At 38.2% G+C, this 20,823-nt stretch overlaps 1 protein-coding gene across 1 annotated transcript in view; it reads right to left on the bottom strand.

Moving 5' to 3' along the window:
• Window positions 1-20,823, bottom strand: part of LOC139744601 (uncharacterized) — a 108,337-nt gene that overhangs the window by 3,076 nt on the left and 84,438 nt on the right. The window contains exons 6-16 of the mRNA XM_071655031.1: window positions 18,817-18,962; window positions 16,870-17,074; window positions 13,030-13,097; window positions 12,051-12,233; window positions 11,186-11,407; window positions 9,306-9,485; window positions 8,261-8,365; window positions 7,294-7,551; window positions 6,576-6,710; window positions 2,291-2,375; window positions 1,468-1,629 (exon numbers count right to left, since the gene is read on the bottom strand). Coding sequence (XP_071511132.1) covers window positions 1,468-1,629; window positions 2,291-2,375; window positions 6,576-6,710; window positions 7,294-7,551; window positions 8,261-8,365; window positions 9,306-9,485; window positions 11,186-11,407; window positions 12,051-12,233; window positions 13,030-13,097; window positions 16,870-17,074; window positions 18,817-18,962 — 1,749 coding nt within the window. The remainder of the gene's footprint in view (window positions 1-1,467; window positions 1,630-2,290; window positions 2,376-6,575; window positions 6,711-7,293; window positions 7,552-8,260; window positions 8,366-9,305; window positions 9,486-11,185; window positions 11,408-12,050; window positions 12,234-13,029; window positions 13,098-16,869; window positions 17,075-18,816; window positions 18,963-20,823) is intronic.

The following is a 20,823-nucleotide window of genomic DNA, read 5'->3' as shown; positions in this document are numbered from 1 at the left end:
AAAAAAAATAGATAAATAAATAAAAATATCATGCTTTAGATGTGTGAAATGATAATAATTTGGTGAAAATCAAATCATATCACATGCAGAAATGAACTTCATCATGGCAGACATTCAATTTTTGCAGTCATACATCTGCAAAAATGAAATTTGTTATTTCATTGAGAAAATCATATCACTGAAAGAAAGTTAAAGGCAATGTCTGATTGGTTGGTTGTTAGAAGTTTCCATGGCAACGTGGCATGTATGTAGAGAACCATGCAGAATTCTTACTCTTAAATCTTCTCTTTGGTCTGGATCTTTGCAGAGAACCTTCTCTGACTGAATAAAGGAATGTTTTAAATGAATTCAGATTATTCTACCAACATCCCCACTTTCACGAACAATGGGTTGTCATAGTTAAATGGTAAAATACTAGCTTTTGACACGTTATCATTCACGCAAGCATTCTGACACAAAGTCTAATAAACATAACACATATATTGCAATGGTTAAGTGTCGTCTTTACATAAATTAAAAAAAAAGGTTGTATTTCTTCATGGAGTGTCCAGTGCTTCACTCTTATTTTTACTCTCATACTATGATATACACTTTGTAGAGGAATGAGAGCAAAGAAATGCAATACAAGCAATCGACAATGTCAAAACACACCAAAAGATTTTTCAACAAGGACAACTACAAACACATTCGAAGCCCAAATGGAGTTTGTAAGAAATTACTGCAATAAATATCATTATGAGATTTGGCACTTGTATATCAACATTTCAAATAATTAAAGGAAACAACACATAGTGTAGGCATAGATAAGAGAACCATGTAATGTTGAATTTTTGATAAGCCAGAATCTATAAGAAAAATGTTTTGAAGCCATAATATTCATAATGCCCCAAGTGTTTTATATATTCCTTGATTTACATTTAACAATTAATCAAAATTGAAAAATATGAATTGTAAGAATTTAGTGAAATAAACAATAATTAATTCTCTGGCAAAACATTACTTCCTAATACAAGCAAATCTGCACAAAGGCTGTCATAAGACTGACCCAAAAGACAGTACAGATTATTCAAATAGAAATAGAACAATTGCAAACAAACAATGATTAGTGTTGACTACATAGCCTTCACCTTTTCTCTCTTCAAGTCATAATACCATACGAACCCATGTTAGTTTTGCCACAGCACCAGTGATTACATTATCTTCACAAAATTTAACCGAGACAGTAAAAGTTGCTTCAAAAGAGAGTATACAAATTTGAGGCCATTCCAAAGAAGAGCTAATCCTTGATGGACGATTTAAAAGTGTCATCAAGTATCAGAAGCCAAAGGCTGAATACGAAGACAACAGTTTCTTGATATATCAGACAAACAGAACTTGATGGTCTAGTAGACTTATATAGATAACTTTGTTGCCTTGGAAATGTCGCAAACCACAAAACAATCCAGGAAGGAAAGATGGAAGTCTTACCTCTCGTGAGCCCCTCGTGGACAATCTTGCGCTCTTTGCCGAAATGCCGCAGCCAACGCTTCTTCTCCTTCCGGTTCCGGCACATGAAGACGTAGACCTTGGGCGGGTCCTCGAAATTTTGGATCTTCCACGCATAGCGGAGGGTGAGGTTCCAGTCATTCTCTGAGGGACCAGAACAGAGGGGAAAAAAATTACACTTCAGACAGGTACCAGGGCCCTGTTCTATGAAAAGATATTATCGATTGTCAATTCGCTTACCACACAGGCTGCCATAGACTTAAGATAGAAATCAACTATATCATTAATTATAACTCTTCATAAAACAGGGCCCAGATATGCCAACCTTTGTAACAGCAGAACGCAGTAACCCGAGGGCTGCAGAGGGTTTATTTTTGGTGGAAAACCAGTATTTTCACCTTTCTAGGAGCAGCTGTGCAGCACTGCAACAACTGTATATTCCACGTATTTAGCGAGTCTAAAATTTCGTGAATCAGGACTTCGCGATGATTTCGCGAGTGGTTAAATTTGTGATCACGGAGTGCAGTACTGAAAGGAGAAATGCATGCATGCACGTCACATTCATGTCGGGATCAGAGTCAATATTTTCACTTGTCTTTAAATTTGGAAATATTCGGGGTATACGGTATTTCCAGAAAATGGCTCTCACTTTCGTTTTTTTCTTATTTGCCAGCCATTAATTGAAGATGAAATGACAGAGAGTTCTCCAAACAACAAGAACAATTTCTGTATTCATTAGTAAAATGACGGAAACACACGACACTAATGACAGAAAAAAGCCATCACTGGCAAACGGGGGTAATACCTTTGCCATCTGGAAGATCTTCAATCTGGCAGTCATCCAAATCGATGCGATCCTTGTAGACAAAAACATCTCTCCTCAGAATGTCCTGAGGAGTTAGGAAATGCGAGATGACAAGAAGTGAACCTTACAGTCCATGCAAAAATCATTCCGGCATAAATGGGGACACAGCTATCAGCAGAAGTAATCTTTCAAATAAAGATGAACTTACATTTAATCCTACCAGCTATCTTGGTCATATAACAGTAATCTCAATAAGTTTTGCAAATAACAAAACACCTATCTCATGTTTTTCAAGGCAAATATGCTTTCTTGATAGAAACTCTTGCCTGTACAAGTTTCCTAAACCTTGTTGCACAAGCACTAATCAGTTAAATTAATAAAATAAAAGCAATGTGGAATGACAGCCACATGCATTTGAAAAAAACAAAACATTATATGCCCATCTAAACTGTAATATAGGATATATACATATACAACACAATGAAATACATAAATAATGAATGGAAACATTTGCCGCTATAGGCACACTCATCACTTTACATGTGATATAATGGTTGGTACATCATAATGCATATTTTGATTATGTAATGGTGGGTTTACATACTGCAAGAATATACTCGAATACACTTTTATGTGTATTTATGATATGTGACTACACTTGCATGTGTATGCATATATGATATCAGGTACATATATCATATGAAAACATACTCCTCTATGGTTTGCTTTTACGTACAGTCTGGGTTGCACTTGCTTGTAATATACATGTTTGTAGCATCTGGGAATATGTTCACTGTATATAGGTAATTTGTACAGAGTTTATCATAAAATAGGCTATAAGTACTCTATATTGGTGCATGATTATGTTTTATATAACATGATGTGACATGTAGCTTATAACCCTATTTTAACTGGGCTATTTGAGACCAAGTTTTTACGGGGGGGTTGATCTCGGCCGCCGATCGTGCGATCACCGCGAAATTTTGCCTAAAGATAGAGCCGGATGTCAACTACAAGATTACATGGTCATACAATAGAAACATATTGCCTTTCTATTTTTAATAAATTAATTATGCAAATTTATGCATGAAATCATATTTTCACCTATAACTCCATTAAAAAGACTGAAGGATTGTTAAATGTCTGTGTCAGAATTCCTCAAGACACAACAAACAATTTCCTTGTAAAAAAATAGCACAATCAAAATCAATTTCTTTTGTTTTTTATTGTTTTGCTAATTTCTTATGTATTTTATTGTTTTATTGACCTTTTGTTTTCTATTGCTTTCTGCTAAAATTTGTTGCAGGCATTTTTTCAAGCCTATCTACACTAGAATTGATTAATTTCAATGGTCAAAAGTTGAAATAGTCCAATTTATATCAATTTAACCAAAAAACACAATTTGCATTGGATTTGCACACGATATCATGAATTTGAGCTGTTTTCGGGTTGACATGCATATGCAAAACATTAAATAACTTCAGAACGGTGTACCCGGACGTTGCAAATTTGGTCTCAAAATATGCAGGAGACTTTAATGAAAAAAGTCATGAAACGAAGCGGCAAAATCTTTGCGCGTTGCGGAATCGTGGCGCGAAACGTCGAGGGGGGGTCAATTTGACCTCCTCCCCCCAGTTAAAATAGGGTTAATGGGTGAACACGTGTAGTTTGTCGGCCCATTTGAGTATGTGGATGTTTTATATAACATGATGTAACATAGATTTATTGTATGAACAAGTGTCTTATCACCCCATTTGACCAAACAGTACACTGTCATGCAGCAGTAGATGCAGCATATGAACTTGTACACACTTGTACAATGGATCTAAATCCTATGACAGCTTTTCCTGTTAGAAACATAGGCACTATATAAATCCCCATGGAGTTCTTTTTTTTATAACATTTCTTTTGGATTAATTCCTGATTTATAATTCAACTTGTCATGGGCGATCAATTTGACACTTCCTCCATTAAATGCCACAAACTGCCATTTGAAGCTGTCTTAACCCGTTGACGACAAGTCCCAAGTATACTCGGGCAAGCATCTATGGGAAATGCGTGTTGTGGCAAAATAAAATCGTCCTCAACAGATTAACATAGTAATCACAATATTTCAATTCCACAGTAGACTCAAAAAATTATACGGACATGGTATAAGTATATAGTACTAAACACACAGAACCTAATCGAGACTTTACATTGCAATTTTCAAGAATGCATAAAACAGCTGTTAGGAAGAATGCAGTTATTAGTTAGCCTAACCACCCAGGCTTCCACACTTGAACATAGAAAAACAAGATCTGAAAATAGAACAGAGCTCAACAGAAAACAAGAAATGTTAGAGAGAGAGAGAGACAGACAGACAGACAGTCAGAGAGAAAGAGAGAAAGGCAACAACTGTTACAAGCAAAACAAATTAGGTTTTACTTTTTATTAATAAAGTTTTTAGCTTTACATAACCATCACCACAATTAACTGCCCCACTAATGCACAAATCTGCTAAAATTGAGTGTGCATTCTCCACATTGCCATACATCCCTCACATATTGCCCAAGGTTAAAAAGTGCTATGCCAATTGATAGCATCCACCTCTTGTAAAGTTGCTGATCCACCACCAATTCATACGCATGGGACTACAACATGTGCGCTCGAGTATGTGCTGGTTACGTAATAAGCCGGACGACTGGAAAATGGACATGAGGGGGATGTTGAGACGGAAATCTTACGCGCCACATGTAGAAAGAAGCGGCCAGGTACTCCTTGGTGTGAATTTCTCCCCTGCGAGTCTTATCAATCCATTCATCTATCCACAACTACAACGCGGTACACATATGGGCATGTGACAGAAGGTTGAGGACAAAGAATTGGTAATAGCATTAGAAAAAAAGGTTTCCATAGGAACGAAAAGTAAAAAGAAAACAAAAAAGAAAACAGCCCAGATCACTGAAGTAGAAAGAGTAAACTTTGAACTAACTGTGTAAACTTTATTGAAATTGGGCCATCCTGCAAATGTGTAGTGGATTTGCATGGCAGAAGCTCTCTCAGGTGAAAAGATCTTATTAATCCACTGAAAATAGACAAGAATGGCAGACTTTTTAAGTAGTTCCAGTTGAGAGACATTTGGGCTTCCTCAAGAATGTAAACATATATCTTTTCAATAATCTTTCAGCCTGCCAGTTGTTTTGCTTTGTTATCATTGCAACCTCTTCTTGTTGAAAAAATGACCTTCACATGCTCTGTCAATTTGACATCCTTACAGAAGGAAAGACAGTGATATTGACTGCCTTGTGGAAAGGGACAAAAGAGTGTAACACTGTCAAGTATAAAAGAAAAGTTAGTAAAAAGATCTAATCCCGTGGCTTGTCAAAAAAGAGTGCACAGATCCCAAGTTGTAGAGAGCTAGTGTCTATCTACAGAATGCAAATCACTCTCACCATGCACGAGTGTCATGCAGCTTGCATAACCCCCAAATTGGCAACACAGCGACTAGCAAATGTCTTGAAGTATAGCTGCATGTATCTCACTTGCATTGTTAACAACCGACACGATCCAATCACATCATGCTCTATCCATTGTGCAAAGAGACGTATAATATTCCTTTCATCTTTTCTTTTTTCACTCCTTGTTCTGGTGTGTCTATGGATTTTTTTATGATCAAATTTACTATGATACTCTTTATAGCACAGTCCCCATCCAAAAATTTGAGAATGAAAAGGAGCTCCCAAATGTCACAAACTTTATGCAAATGGTACAGTATGAGGACAGGGGAAGTTGGTTAGGTTTTGATATTCTGTGAGAAAGACACAGCACTGACTTTCAGAGGGTTTATCAATTTTGGCCTAACATGCTTATCTTGTTAGACTAAGACATGACAGATTGACAAAATATGAAACTTCCTATTGCATTGGCAGCATGGCAATTCATCTGTGTGCTCCTTTTCTTTTGATATTTCAATCAACAAAAGTTGAATTGAGTACCATGTACTGAATCAAAGAAGATGAGAAAATGCAAACTGTAAATCAAGTATTGCTGGAGCTACTGTCTGTCAGTCATCTCTTCGACTCTTTTCTAAACAATCATTGCACAAAGCATCAGGAACTAATTACCACTACAGGACCGGACATGTGATGCCTACTTCAATTCTGTTGCCTGATATCCCTGAGGAAGAAAACCACCACATGAGTTCACAGCAGCCAAAAGGATAAACCCGCAGTGACCCCCGAGCTCCCAAGATGCCAGAGAGAGAAGAGAAAGAGAGATTAGAGAGCAGCAAAGTCTCGCATACCTTTCTGCAGATGATGAGCTGGTGGTCAAAGAGGAAGAGTTGCCGTGGCGACGTGCGATGCCTTCCCGTTAGGCTGACTCGGGCGACCTCATCGGAGTAGATGAGCATGGAGCTGCGGTCCAACACATCGTCTCCCTACACATCAAGACAAGAGGCAGATCAGTGATCAACTTTGATTACATAATGAGGAATGTTTGAAATGGTAAGGCGAGAAAATGACTCTAATACATTATGGTAGGCCATTCCTTTCAAGTCTTGAATATACAACATGAGTGACAAAGATCATGGAATTATGCTAACTGGGCAGTTACACAGCAATTTTAATAGCAAAGAAGACATGCTATGAAGACATAAAATGCATTCAATGTCATCTCCATTACACTTTGTCTTTCTACATAGAAAATTGCACATGCATGAGAATACCCTCTCCCCCCCCCCCAAAAAAAAAAAATAAAATAAAAATAAATACATAAATCTACAGGTGAAAATGCGTAAGGCCCAGCTTTGTTCAGATGAATGACTAACGGTTATCAATTTTGGCACATTAGAAATCTTGATGGGAGATTATTCCTTCATATTTTGTTTTTGTTTTTAGACAGTCATTGCATATTTTGGAACCTCTTTGAAACCATACCCATAAAAATATGCAAGCTAGAAAACTTTGCATATCATTTTTAGATTAATATTACACATTGGTTCAATACGGTAGACTCCTCACCTCCCAATCCCCAATGTTCTTCTGCCACAGCGCGATGTTCTCGATGTGCTCGATTCGCCGCTTCCGCTCGTTGATGCTCTGCGCCACCTCCCGCATGGCGTCAAGGGCACCCTTCAGCGGCTCGTAGTCTGGGTGCTGGGGCCTGGTGTATTTGAGGAGTTCGTTCAGCTGCAGCGGGTACTTGCAGATCTTCTGGACAGGGGTCAGGAGGAAGCCATCCAGTGAGATTTGAATCATGGCCTGCAGGAGCCGACACGCCTGTGAAGGAAAACCACCAAACAACCAGAGTAGATCAAAGCATTAGGACATGAAGAATAAACAGATAAGTACAATCAATTCATTCATTCATTTCATTTATTTCAAAATCTGATAAAAAAACATATACAAAGGATTACCTAAAACATAGGAGAAATACAGAAAAAAGGACTCGATCTATACCATTTTCACGAGAGACAAAATACTACATAAAACAAGTATTTCAGTATATTCATTACCTAGAGAAATAGAGAATGTGAATTTGCAAGCAATGAAACCCATCTTTCACGTCACATGTAGTGGTGGAAAGATTTGCTGGATGCAAAATAACACTTGATATATTTTCTCCCAATCATTTTGACTGACACAGCAAGTATTCCTGCATATTCATTGAATTTTTGCAAGAAATTATTTAGTTCATTCAGGACAATGATATAATCTTCGTAAAAAACACATTGAAAAAATGGGGAAAAAATTAAAGGGTGTAATGTAATTGCACCCTGACACTGACAAAGAGTTTGGTCTGTTAGCCCAAGATATACAACCTCAAAAAGCAAAATGACATAGATTGCATCCAACCAAATGAGCTTCAAAGGTGTTCCCAGCAACATGTGTGCCAAAACAATATTCTTACAAATGTGGAATGTTTTTTCTTCATGTGCATTCCCTCATTATAAAATCAAAATTGTACAACACACTTGGCTGCACTCACCTCAAAGAATTGCACATATTTGTTATCCTTCATAAGGTCCTGGAGCTCACTGATGGCGTGGGGGTAGTTATTGCAGTACTCGCCGTAGATGTTGAACCGGTTTTTCTGTTCCATGAAAGAAGTCATTGGGGAATATCATACATCACTTCAGTGTCATTCATTGCATAAGTTTAAGTCTTCAAGGCAACACATTTGAAGTTTATGAAAAAATATATTATATATTAAATGCCTCAATACACACACAGCTGAATGTCAGGTCCATGATAACAACATCTATTGCAACTCTCATTAACACTGATGGTCTTCACATGACTTTAAAATTACAAGGTTTACTATTTCCAACAAATGTCAACCAACTTCCAACAAGACCATCTCACTATATCATTTTTTTTTTCACTTATCAAGAATCCCTTTAAATTGAATCATGAGTGATACACATGAACAATCATAAAATCGACATTATTTAACTGATTGTCATTTCTTTTTAATGTAAATTTCACTGCTGTGAATGTCTTTCAAATCAGGATTCTACTTGTAGGCTCATCCCCTCCTCATGAAACACATATTACAAGGATGGTGGGCCTATGCAATACATGAATCAGAAAATAGGAAATTTCTTCATGTGTTGTCTCTTTAAAGACTTCAAATATATTACTGCCCTTGAACCTCAGTAAACTTTGACAGACTGAGGTACATTACTACACCTGATCTTGCTTGCTAAACTTTAAAACTAGATTTAAATTTGAGGGGATTATTGAATGTTGATGAAAAAGCCTGTCAAGAATAAGCTACTGTTAACTCAGAAATTTTTATGTGCATGAAACTTATGCAATTTTATGAAGGGCCAAGGTTTGTGAAAGTAAAATGCACACCAAAGGTTTTGTCTGCACAATCCACTGAGTACCAGTGGCAATTCACTAAAGTTTCATGGTGCAAATGTTTCTGCTTTTAGAGTATGTGCCTGGTTGCATGAAGGGTTCAGAAATAGGAAGGAACAGGACGGAGTGACTGAAGTGGAAAGGACTGGAGAGAGAGAGAGTCTCACATATTTGAGGAAGCAAGCTCCGATGGCACTGAGGTGTGGCATGTCAATGTTGATGCAAGTCTCGAGGTCTGCCAGGAAGAGCATCTGGAATGAATGGATGTCCTCGATGTTGCAGAAGAGTTTGGTCCGCAGCGCGTCCGAGAACATGTCGGGTCTACTCCGAGCCTGCTCGATGTAGCCCTGTTGGAAGCAGAGATCAATCAGATTAAGGATATTGCAGTCTACACCGATGAAAATACTTGTAGCTTCTACCGTCAAGCTTTCAATGGCAAACATGAGACACACTCCAGTTCATATCTTACATTTTGGATAACACTGGATATGCAAAAAAAAAACTGGAAATGTCGCTACGGCGACTGGTGTAACAGTATGCCTCCGCCATAATGCATGGTTCTCCTAATAGGTCTATAGTACAATGTCTTGACAATGTGTGATGACAGTTTCACACAATTGGCAAAATATTAAAATGACAGGTTTGCCACAAATGTGCTGAATGTTCACTTTCCTAGAACTAGGTTCAATTGGATGAATGATTAAAACGTCTGAGTGCAGGTATTTGGGGGAACTGATGATTTTTACTTGACTTTTGACCCTTTTATAAGTTTATGCATTGAGTAATTTTCATGGTATTGAGAAAAAGTATAATTTCAGTATCAAATGGTAAAATAGTATTATCTAAACCTGGCCTTTGACCTTTGACCTCACAGTTCCAAAGAGAATCACTGTTAGGTAGAACATGCATAAATAAGTAAGTTTCATGATAATACCTTGATATACTTTTGAGATATGGAGGAAGAAGTGCAATTTAGCACTTTCACTTGACCTTTGACCTTTTGGCAAGAAACTTCCCACATAATATATATTGGGTTATACATGCATACATCAAGTTTTTAAAAAATCCTTCAGGCATTGCATAAATATAAGGAAAGTAGTGATATTTTGAGGAGTTGACCTTGACCTTGACCTTTGACCCTTGACCTTGACCTTTGACCCCTGACCTTTGACCCATGACCCCCAACTTCCCTAGATAATCACTGCCCATCGGTACATGCATATATACTAAGTTCCATGAAGATACCTTGAACCATTTGCGAGATATGGAGAAAAACATGAAATTTCAACCTTTTTTTCACAAAATAACCTGTGACCTTTGACCCCGTGACCCTAAAATCGAAACAAAGTATCATCCCCCCAGGATATACCCTCATACCAAGTTTGATGCAAAACCACCTCACGGTTCTTGAGATATCGACAAAAACAAAACGGGACGGACGGACGGACGGACGGACGACCCAAAAACATAATGCCTCCGGCCACTTCATTGGCAGAGGCATAAAAAAGCACAACCAGCACAACATACTTCATCTGTATTGAGATTGTTTAATTTCTTCCTTTTTTTAGGAGGAGGAGGAGGCAAATATATCATTTTAGAGATCATGCCATGGATGAATGTATTGTCTTGTTCTAATGAGATCCAACCATTGCGAGAAAATCTTCATGCACAAAAATAACCATATGAAAGTATTTCTACAAATATACATGTATACTGAAGCACAATGCAGGTACCGTGCACTTGTGTATATTTCATGCTCGTAATAATTATTATCAGAAAAGACACTTTCAAGCAACGGGAGATCAGCATTTAGTATGTTTGGATTTACTTTTAATGGCCACTAAAGAAGCACTTCAGTGCTTCTGAGCAAGATACCACGAACAATGGCACAAGGCTCCTTCAGAAGGCGATCTTATTTGGAATACAACTACTTGGGAGAATTGATATCCTTTTGGCACAGACTACGACAACCTTTTTTTTTTTCGTGTTGAAAGCGAAAAGTTCTTCTCGTAGAAAGCGACATAGCAATTAGGTCATGACCTCTCACCTCACTGATGTTGGCCAGGTTACGGACGTAATCCCTCTCCGTGGTGATGATCTCCCGGATGACATTTGCCCGCACCTCGTCGTTGCTAAGGAAACTGAGGCTGACCTTGCGCATGAGGGGCTCGTGGGTGGCGCTCAGCCCCCCTTGCTGGTTGGCTGCCGTGTTGTCCTGACTCAGGCGTGAGATACATTCCTCCACTGTCTCCCCCTGAGAGACTTTTAGCTGTCAGAGTAAAGATGACATCACAGTAAGATCTCTCTAGGCTTTTTTTGAAGTTCGCCATTCAACAGTCCTTTCATGGATTACATACACATGGTGCTACCGCAAACCTCTCTTCCTCTCTTCCTCATTCCTCTCTTCCTCATTTACATCGCCGTGTAAACTAACACACAACACACAACACATGAACTGTTAGGCAGTGACTTTACAATCCTGACTCTTAATACTTCCCATCAAAATCTGAATATAAACTTAATAAACACATACTTCAGACACTCTGGGATCACTGTAAAAGCATCAAAATAAATCTTTAGACACCTTAACCCATTTAGGACGAGTCCCAAGTATACTCGGGCAAGTGTCTCTGGGAACTGCATGTTGTAGGAAAAATCAGTCCGTCCACAACGGGTTAAGACAGCTAAAAATGCACTCTAAGCCCTATACTAATAACAGTGATGAAAAAGAATTGAAATGTAATAACCTTTAAGATGGTGTAGTATTGGTTGAGGTGAGGATTCAGCTTTTATCCTTTTGTGAGATACTTAGAAACCACTTTATAAAATGCTCAAAAGAACACAACTCTAAGAGTAATTCTAAATTTGTTTGATGAAAGTGGGCTCTGTGCTCCACCCCCCACTGCACTCACCCTGACAAACGGAGCCGGTAACCAGCCTTCCTGCTTGTCAATGCACCCCCACCACCAGTAGGAGTCGGTCATGTCAGTGATCTCCACCACGTCTCCAGCCTGGAAGGTCAGCTCGGTGCCGTCCATGGTCACATGATCAAACAGGGCCTCTGCCAGCGTGGCGGCAAAGAACTGGTCAAACGTCTGGACGAGAGAAAAGTTTTTAGAGCACTAAGACTAGTACACTGACTCATACATCAACAAAAGATTGATGTTGCAACTGATTGACAAATTGCCCCTCACTGATGTATATAAAGAATTCACTAGTTTGAAAAGATAGACAATCAATCAATATGACACGGTACAACATGTTGTCAGTCTATAGCCAGTGACAGCATTGCAAAGAGATACAGGACATGATAGAGTCAAGAGACATGTAAAACATACAAAAGTTGGAAAGAGCCATACATGTATGTAATGACATTTTGTTCTCTGTTTCTAATGTAGATGCATCAGAGTAAGCCAAGTTCTCACATCCGTGTATGAAGAACAGAAATGACTTATACAGATTATATTTTGATACAATAAAGAATTAAGACGCATATAGTATTTCCAGAGAGTTTGTTTGTTTGTTTGAGCAGTCATCTTTGCAGAATTCACTATGTAAGGGCTTGACAGAGTTTTTGCATGGTTTTGAAAATTATTGCTCACTGTCCAGCAATAATGTTAGGCACCCCCTTGAAGTTAAAATTATCTTTCATCAATGTAAAATTGTCAATTTCACTGCCAGGCCAACAATACTTTGTGCATCCCCCACATGAACAGACAAATTCATGAGAGTCTTCATCCCATATTCAGCCTACTGTATCTTATTTTTGATATCAGGATTTTCTGTATCAGGAGTGCTGTCAGTTCACATATGTCTAAAATTGCATAAACCCCACATTTGTGTTAAAGTTTCTGTTGCTTCTACCATATGGATCACTATGGCTGCACTCACCTCTGACATTCTGGCATTGATCTTGCTAAGATCAGGGTCTGACAACATCTGTTCTTCATCTCCGAGTCCTGGGGTGGGGTAAAAGATCCATAAACGACAAACATGGAGTCAAGCTTCATCTTAAGCACACAATTCCACATATCTTTCATCTTCATGATGTACAATTATCTACAGGGCTACCAACATCCACACATTATAATCATGGCGATTCAAAGAAGCTATCAGGAAAAAACATGTACACATTGTATTTGTGTATTACATGAAATCTCAACAGGCAAAAAACAAAGCCTAAGTATTGATTTTTTGTTTGTTTGTTTGTTTGTTTGTTTGTTTGTTTGTTTGCTTGTTTGTTTGTTTGTTTGTTTTCAGTTCTCTCATCAGGACATGAAAAGAAATTCATGGAGCCTTCTGCAGATTCAGGGAGACTTTAATTTTGGCAGTTCTGTATCTGTGTATTCACAAGGCAGATTTAAACTTAGTAATAATATTACTTTTCAAATGTATCGGTACATGTGCACTGATATAGTTCATGTGTGGACTGGCACGTAGAGTACTGTAAGCAATCAATAACAACAAAATATGAAATATACCTGGTACTGACTCATAGTGCTTGACAAAGACATTGACTAATGATGAGATTAGGTGCTAGCTGTTGTATAAATCATAACTCTTGAAATGATACTGACAAATTGTGTCCTTGAATGCTTCTTGTGACTCATAGAAGGCCAAAAGCTGTCTCATTTCCAGATTTGAGGTCAAGCAACCTTTCATGCAACAGAGCCGATAATCAGATTTTTCTGGTTGTCAAAATGGGATGATTTGTTGAAGCATAACACATGATGTATGCATCTGTAACTGCCACAGACTCGATAAACTCACATCCACCAGGTGGATTTATATTAGATATCTCATATCACGGATCCACTTGTCACACTTGTTTCTGGCTCAACAAATCAGATTAGAGAAAGCTGGCACTGCAGGCCAACATTGGAGGGTTTCTCTGAGCCCAGCCAACATACTGCTGACAACACATAATTGAAGTGTATATCCCATAGGATTGTGGATGCTAGTCAAACAACCATTGAAAACATAGGTCCTACGCAACATGTACACCAAAAGTGCATCAAGAAAACAACAACAAAACATAAACTAAAAGAAAGAAAGAAAGAAAGAAAGAAAGAAAGAACAGCAGAAATGTGGTTTTACAGGTATTTACGAGGGATTAACACATGTAAGGACACACCAATGGTGTATAGTTAGGCTGACATAGTAAGTACATTGTAGCTGGCACTCATACACTATACCGGTACTTTCTTGGAATCATGGCCTGTGTTCTGAGTTCATTATAAGTATCGAGTGATGTTGGCTAGGCTTGTATAGCTACGTGATCCACCTGCTCTCGAGCCTTCATCATGCCGTTTGAATGCCAATCAAATAGAACTAAAATCTGGCTTGAAGAAATAAAGCTGCTATAGAGGCATGGTATTGAGTAAGCATGGGAGGCCAAAGAAATGTAAAGAAGTCAAAGCGCAGAGCAGATTTTCAATCCGACCCTGGGCTGGGAGTGAAAAGGATTGATGTCGAGGGATTAACGTCAGGGAATATTCGTCACCTGGTAGTCAGGCCAGACTGCATACTGAACAGTGTTTATCAATAACATCTTTATTACAGATCACTGTAGGATATGTAGTGGATCATTCACCTTTATAAGTCTATACAATTTCAGACCAAAGCCCTCGTCAATATATTCTTCTCTCTCCCCTTCATCCATTCTCCATTTCAACAGTTTTCTTTCATTGTTTCTTACTTATTTTTCTTTCTTCCTTTCTTTCTATGCATCTTCCTCCTTTTGCTGATTGTTCTTATGTCTATCTCCTTCATTTCAACTATGTTTTCTTTCATTGTTTCTTACTAATTTTTCTTTCTTCCTTTCTTTCTCTTCATCTTCCTCTTTTCTCCTATTGTTCTTATGTCTATCTCCTTCATTTCATTGCCCTCTCCCCTTTCTCATTCTTCTTCCACACCTTCCTTCCTTCCTTCGTCACTTCATTTCAGTAATGTTCACCAGTTTTTGCTCTTTCTTCTGTCATTGTTCCTAAAATCCCTAAATCCCAGAGTCTAATTTTGGGAGCTCCTCTTGCAGCGAGGAGTCCAGGCATGGCTGACTAATCGTGGGTAAGAAGCCTTGCCCAGGGATGAGAGAATGCTGGGGAGGTAGTGATGTCCCGGGCCATAACCGCAAAAGACTCTTCCATGGTTAAAGGGATGATATAGTTTTGGTTGAGATGGGGGGCTCAGAGTTTCACTTTTTTGCGGGATAATTAGACATCTCTTCTGAAATATGAAAGAGCATACAATTCTAAGAGGAATTCAAAGTTCATTTGATGACAATTGGTTTTGAAATGGATGAGATATCCAGAAACAAAGAGATCCTATCTATCAAAAGGTGGGACCCACCTTTTATTAGAATCAGTTTGTTTTACTTTGTTTTTGGATATCTCAGCCATCTCATAACCAATTTCCATCAAATAAACTTTGAATACTCCTTAGAATTGTATGCTCCTTAATATTTCATAAGTGGTTTCTAATTATTCTGTAAAAAGCTAAAATCTGAATCCCCCATCTTGATAAAAACTATGCCATCCCCTTAACTTTTCCTCTTCTTTCTGTTACACGCTTTCTAACCTCTTTTGATGCGTCTCCAGTTGAGGCACTTTTAATTGTCAGGCGTTATGACTCGTTTTGACCTTTTTAAAAATTTTCTTCCGCATCACATCACACTGCATCACATACAAGCTCAGTGTATGGAGAGACTGTCTAATGGAGTGAGATAAATCTGGTCAGGGTCATTTGAGAAGTACATGACACCTTGCTTTACAATGACTGCCAAAAAGTTGACTCCTTTGAGTTGAGTTGAGGATCAGTCTCTAGATTACTGGTGGGAGGCATAAACAGAAACTACTGTCCAAACTCATCCTGGCATTAATGAAACACAACAACAAGTAGGACCAATCTGAACTTTTAGTAAAGTTTTTGTGGTAAAAGCTAAAGTCAAGCTGGTGGTAAACTTCAGTATAAGAGTGTTTTTCATTTACTTCAAGCGAGTGTATTGCGCAAGTAACACAATGTCTGCCTTGAAGCAAAATCGTGCAATTTGGAAAAAAAAAACCCTGCAAAGAACCATGTCTTGGAACAAACACGGCAGTAACATTAGTATGTCTCTTTTCTTTTCTGTTGTTATTGCTGTTTTTTGTTTTTGTTTTTGTTTATGAAGAGGGTGTGATCCCACAAGACACATTTTGTGAGATTATAAATTACTTGGGAGGCCATTCATCTATCAACCTGTTGAGGACGGCTTGATTTTGCTACAACACACACTTTCCATAGACATTTGAACGAGTATTCTTGAGACTCGTCCTCAACGGTTTAATACTGCCTAGGAACAAGTCATATTTCAAAATCTTTCTATCATCTGCCAAACTTTAGTCAGAAGATGAAATTCAACAACAATATGATATACCAGTCCCATGTCAATTCTGGGTGAGAAGGAGTGAAATTAACCTGTTGTGAATGAGCAAATTTTGCTATAACACGTATTCCCTACATACACCTGATCTACTGGGGACTAGCCTTCAATGGGTTAAATGTCAGATGCCCTGATGATGATATGAAGAATTTGATAGCAAAATGACAAGAATGGAATTAATTCATTTTGCAACCAAACTCTTCACATGAAAGGAAGCCCATATATACAAATATACGACCATCACGTGCAGGAATGGTGAGTTTGGGATGAGGTTTCTTTGTCAACTGGTTTAGGATGTGCATAAGTTCACTGACCTGATGGCATAGACTGAGCTCTCCTTCGCAACAAGGTGTCGGGCAGTTCCAGAGTACCGGCAGAGCCTAAAGAGCGAGATCGCCGGAGAGGGGTCAAAGGTGGTTCAGCCGCTGCGTCGGGGTCATCCGCAGGGTTGATGTTGAGGAGTAGCGGCTTGGGAGCAGGATGTGTGCTGGTGCGGGAACGCTGCAGGAGAGGAGATGGCTGGAAGACAGACGGACAAACAAAATTTATGCAAGTGATTGATTGATTGATTGATCAATTGATTGATTGATTGATTGATTGATTGATTGATTGATTCATTCATTCATTAACTGATTGTTTGTTTGAATAATTGATTCATTAATTCATTATTAATTCATTCATTGAATTGATTGATTGATTGATTCATTCATTCATTCATTCATTCATTCATTCATTCATTGAATTGATTGATTGATTGATCGATTGATTGATTGATTGATTGATTGATTCATTCATTCATTCATTCATTCACTGATGGATTGATTGATTTATCAACTCATTCATTCAAACAAAACTATAATTTTCAAGTTTTATGCAGCCTTGGCATTGCAGGCTTTATATTTCATTTTCTTTTTCTTAATAACTCTGTAGACAGTGTACTCACATGTCTGCAAACCATTTTCTTTTTCTTTTTCTGCACTGCATAGTCAAATTGGATCACCTCAGATGAGTGGTTGTAACTATTCTAGCAGTTTTACAAAAGCCTCAGAAGTACTTCTTTCTAAGCCTTACAGGAGTATAGAATAGCTCACTGACTGAATATAAGACTAGTATTGCACTTCCTGAAACACAGAACAAACGAGAACTTCACAAACTTTGCAAAGATTCTTCAAATCAATCTCATTCTCCCATACTGGCAATCCTTGTGCGTCATTTCCTTTGTTACTGTTGTCATCATTCAGGAAGAGAAAAGAGCCTCGCCAACCTAACCACAATTAATCACACACTGACGAACCACACTCCATACATGTATTTCAAGGCTTCCATGACATTTGTCACTGTCCAACATAACAAATCTTGCAGGTCATTCTGAGGTACATATGAGTGTTCATGTACACGGACCACTGCACTACAGCATGAGCACACCACTGTTTTCCCTGTCCTTACACTAAAATTCTACTCTATAGAGATATGATCAGGTTCAATGAAATCCATCAGAACCAAAGCATAAAACATGCTTTGGTTCTGATGGATTTCATTGAACCTGAATGTGACATTGTCAGCAAATGCAAACAAACGTCACAAAAACTTTTGCTCTAACGTCAGCTGAAGCGAATCATTTCATAGGGCAAATCTATGGCACCCTTAATGGGTGGCTACACGTATAAGTCACATGACTACAGCATACAGATATATCCCAAATTTTTCTCATTGTGTATGAGGCATATAGGAAGTAATGGCATGGAGGTCTGGTCGTCTCAGTTGAGTGATCGTGGCAGCCATTCCAAAGCCACAATAGCGGACCACGTCAAATGATGTACACTCTACAATGGCCTGCCTGCAATCAGTGGTCGTAACCTAATGCACTGAGCTCAGATATATATCAACATTCCTGATTGTAATAAAATTACAAGTAGTCACTGGCTATAGGCAGAACACATTATATTCAACCAGAAACACCGGTGGCTACTGAATAGAGGCTACAGTCAAAGCATCTGTATTACTACTAAATTGGGGGTGGGGAACTATTTCAAATTCAAGGAGCACTATTCTGCTTCCAACTATAATTCAGCATGAACTTCGGTGAAGACGAGCTATTGTATGAGGGCTCACAGAAGTGGAATACTTCTTGACAAATGACTCTTTGAAATCAGAAATTGACAAAATTCTGAGGCTATTGGTAATTTTTTGAAATTTTTCTGTACGTGTGTGTGATGATGGTTAATTTGCATATTTCATACCAATTTGACCTATGACCTCACCTTGCTCTCCACTGCTGTTGGCTGCAGCGACGGGGATTCTCGCCCACTGGTGCTATTGATGACTCCGCTGATTCCTAGCGCAGATGTCGGTCGCTTCTTTGAAGTAGATGGGGCAGGCGTCTTCTCTGCCTTTGGTGTTTCTTCTCCTAGTTCAACAGGGAAATCAAGATTATGATTTTAGCAAATGATATACAAAGCTTATAAGCTTAATAAGGGTAATACAATATACTAAAGGCCTTTTTCTTTGTAAACTCCTATATCCTTCTTCTTCCTCCTCCTCCTCTTCTTTTTCTTCTTCTCTTTGTTTTTCTTATTATCATTCTACTATCATAATTATTACTACTCTTGCATGGTATCTTTATCATTATTACTTTGTTCATTATCTACTTATCATTATAATCATGTGTAGTATAAGCATCAGTATCAACATCAAGTTGTATTCTTTCATTCTTATTTTCATGTACCTTAATTAGGTTGCAATCATACAGGGGGCTCCATTGAATGATTCCATCACAAAAGAGCTATGTACCAATTAAAAAAAAAAAACAAGTAAATAAAAAAACACACCCTTGCATGCATATGTTTCATGAAGTCATCACATAAAAGTCTTGGCATAAATTTCAGAATGACCAAAGTTGTTCATATAGGTAGCTATGAGAGATGTTCAAGTCTATTTCATGAAGTCTCTGATAAGTGTGTCTCATGAGCAAAAAAGTCTCTCAAAAGACTTTCATGAAACAGACCTCCTGTCATCTCCTCCACTGCCCCCCCCCCCTCCATTTCCAATCTTCAATTGCCTATTAACAAGAACTATTCTGCCTAGTTGGCAGCGGCATGCCTGTTAGATACTTGTGCCAACTAAAATAGTAAGTTAAAGGTTCTGTTTACCTTTGGGAACTGTGATTTTAAAAATTTTCAAGATATGACATTTGATGCATGTGTAGGTTTGTTGTACCACAAAACATCCTATCATATAAAATTTTTGCGATAATAAAAGCCTAAAAATAAAAGGAGATATCTGTATTTTCCTCAATAAACCGTAACCGTAGACGGTTTAGTCTGGAAACATTTTTATCACAACTATAGTTCACATTTTGTATATTCAACGATACTATCTATTTTACCGATTCAAATTTTTAAAATTGTTGTTTCTATCCCTAGCTTACATTTTAGAACTGTTTTAAAGCACTAATGCTGGGTTTTTGTTTCATCTGCAAATAGTAAATTATGCCTTTAAGCAAAATGAGGTACATCCATATAACTAGCTGCCATGTCCCCTGCATAACATGAATGGGTGGGGTGGGGTGGGGACAAGGTTTGCATTCTGCAACAAATACAACTCGGTGGAATAAAGTTACCAGAGTGTTGACTGTACTCCTTTGTGAGTGGGGCGATCTTCATGTGTGTTTTGGGCTCAGATAAAGTGAAGAATCCGCATTATAAAGGTATATGTTTGTCTGGCTGCTTAATGGGCATAGCCTCGTCTGCAGGGCAGAGTGCCAGTTTAAGGCAGATATGACCACATGTCTGGAATGCTAAGTATGCAGCAATGGGCAAGCTTTCTAAATATCTTTTTCTTCTCTTACTTCGTTCAAGACTAACGTGGATGTGATCACACATGCCTTTGGTTTAAAGCTAATTCAGCTTTTCAAATAAGCTAGTACTGTGGATACTTGCTTTATCAGTCTGCCTTTTCATAAAGTATGGATGGGCTAGTTTTCTAAAGTATTCTATTTCATTAGATTATTTTTCCATGAGGACCAAGGGCGATTCAATGCAGCTGTTTCTACAATGTACCTCATATATTTCAATACTTCATTCTACTTTAGGCGTTGTTACTATGTTGGGTAAGTTAACTCTTCTGGATATAAACACGAAGGTACGGTTACAACTTTGAATTCATGTTACAGTAAACCTCTTCTACCCTATGTTCTACCAGGCATGCATTATAAGTAAACTAGAAAAGCACTCCGAGAGCGCAGACCTCCGCCAAGCAGTTACTTTCCA

Source organism: Diadema antillarum, unplaced genomic scaffold (assembly GCF_040938485.1).
Source record: "Diadema antillarum isolate AM-2024a unplaced genomic scaffold, OU_Dant_1.0 seq00001192_RagTag, whole genome shotgun sequence".
Lineage (NCBI taxonomy): Eukaryota > Metazoa > Echinodermata > Echinoidea > Diadematoida > Diadematidae > Diadema > Diadema antillarum.
This window is presented reverse-complemented; position numbering and strand designations above follow the sequence as displayed.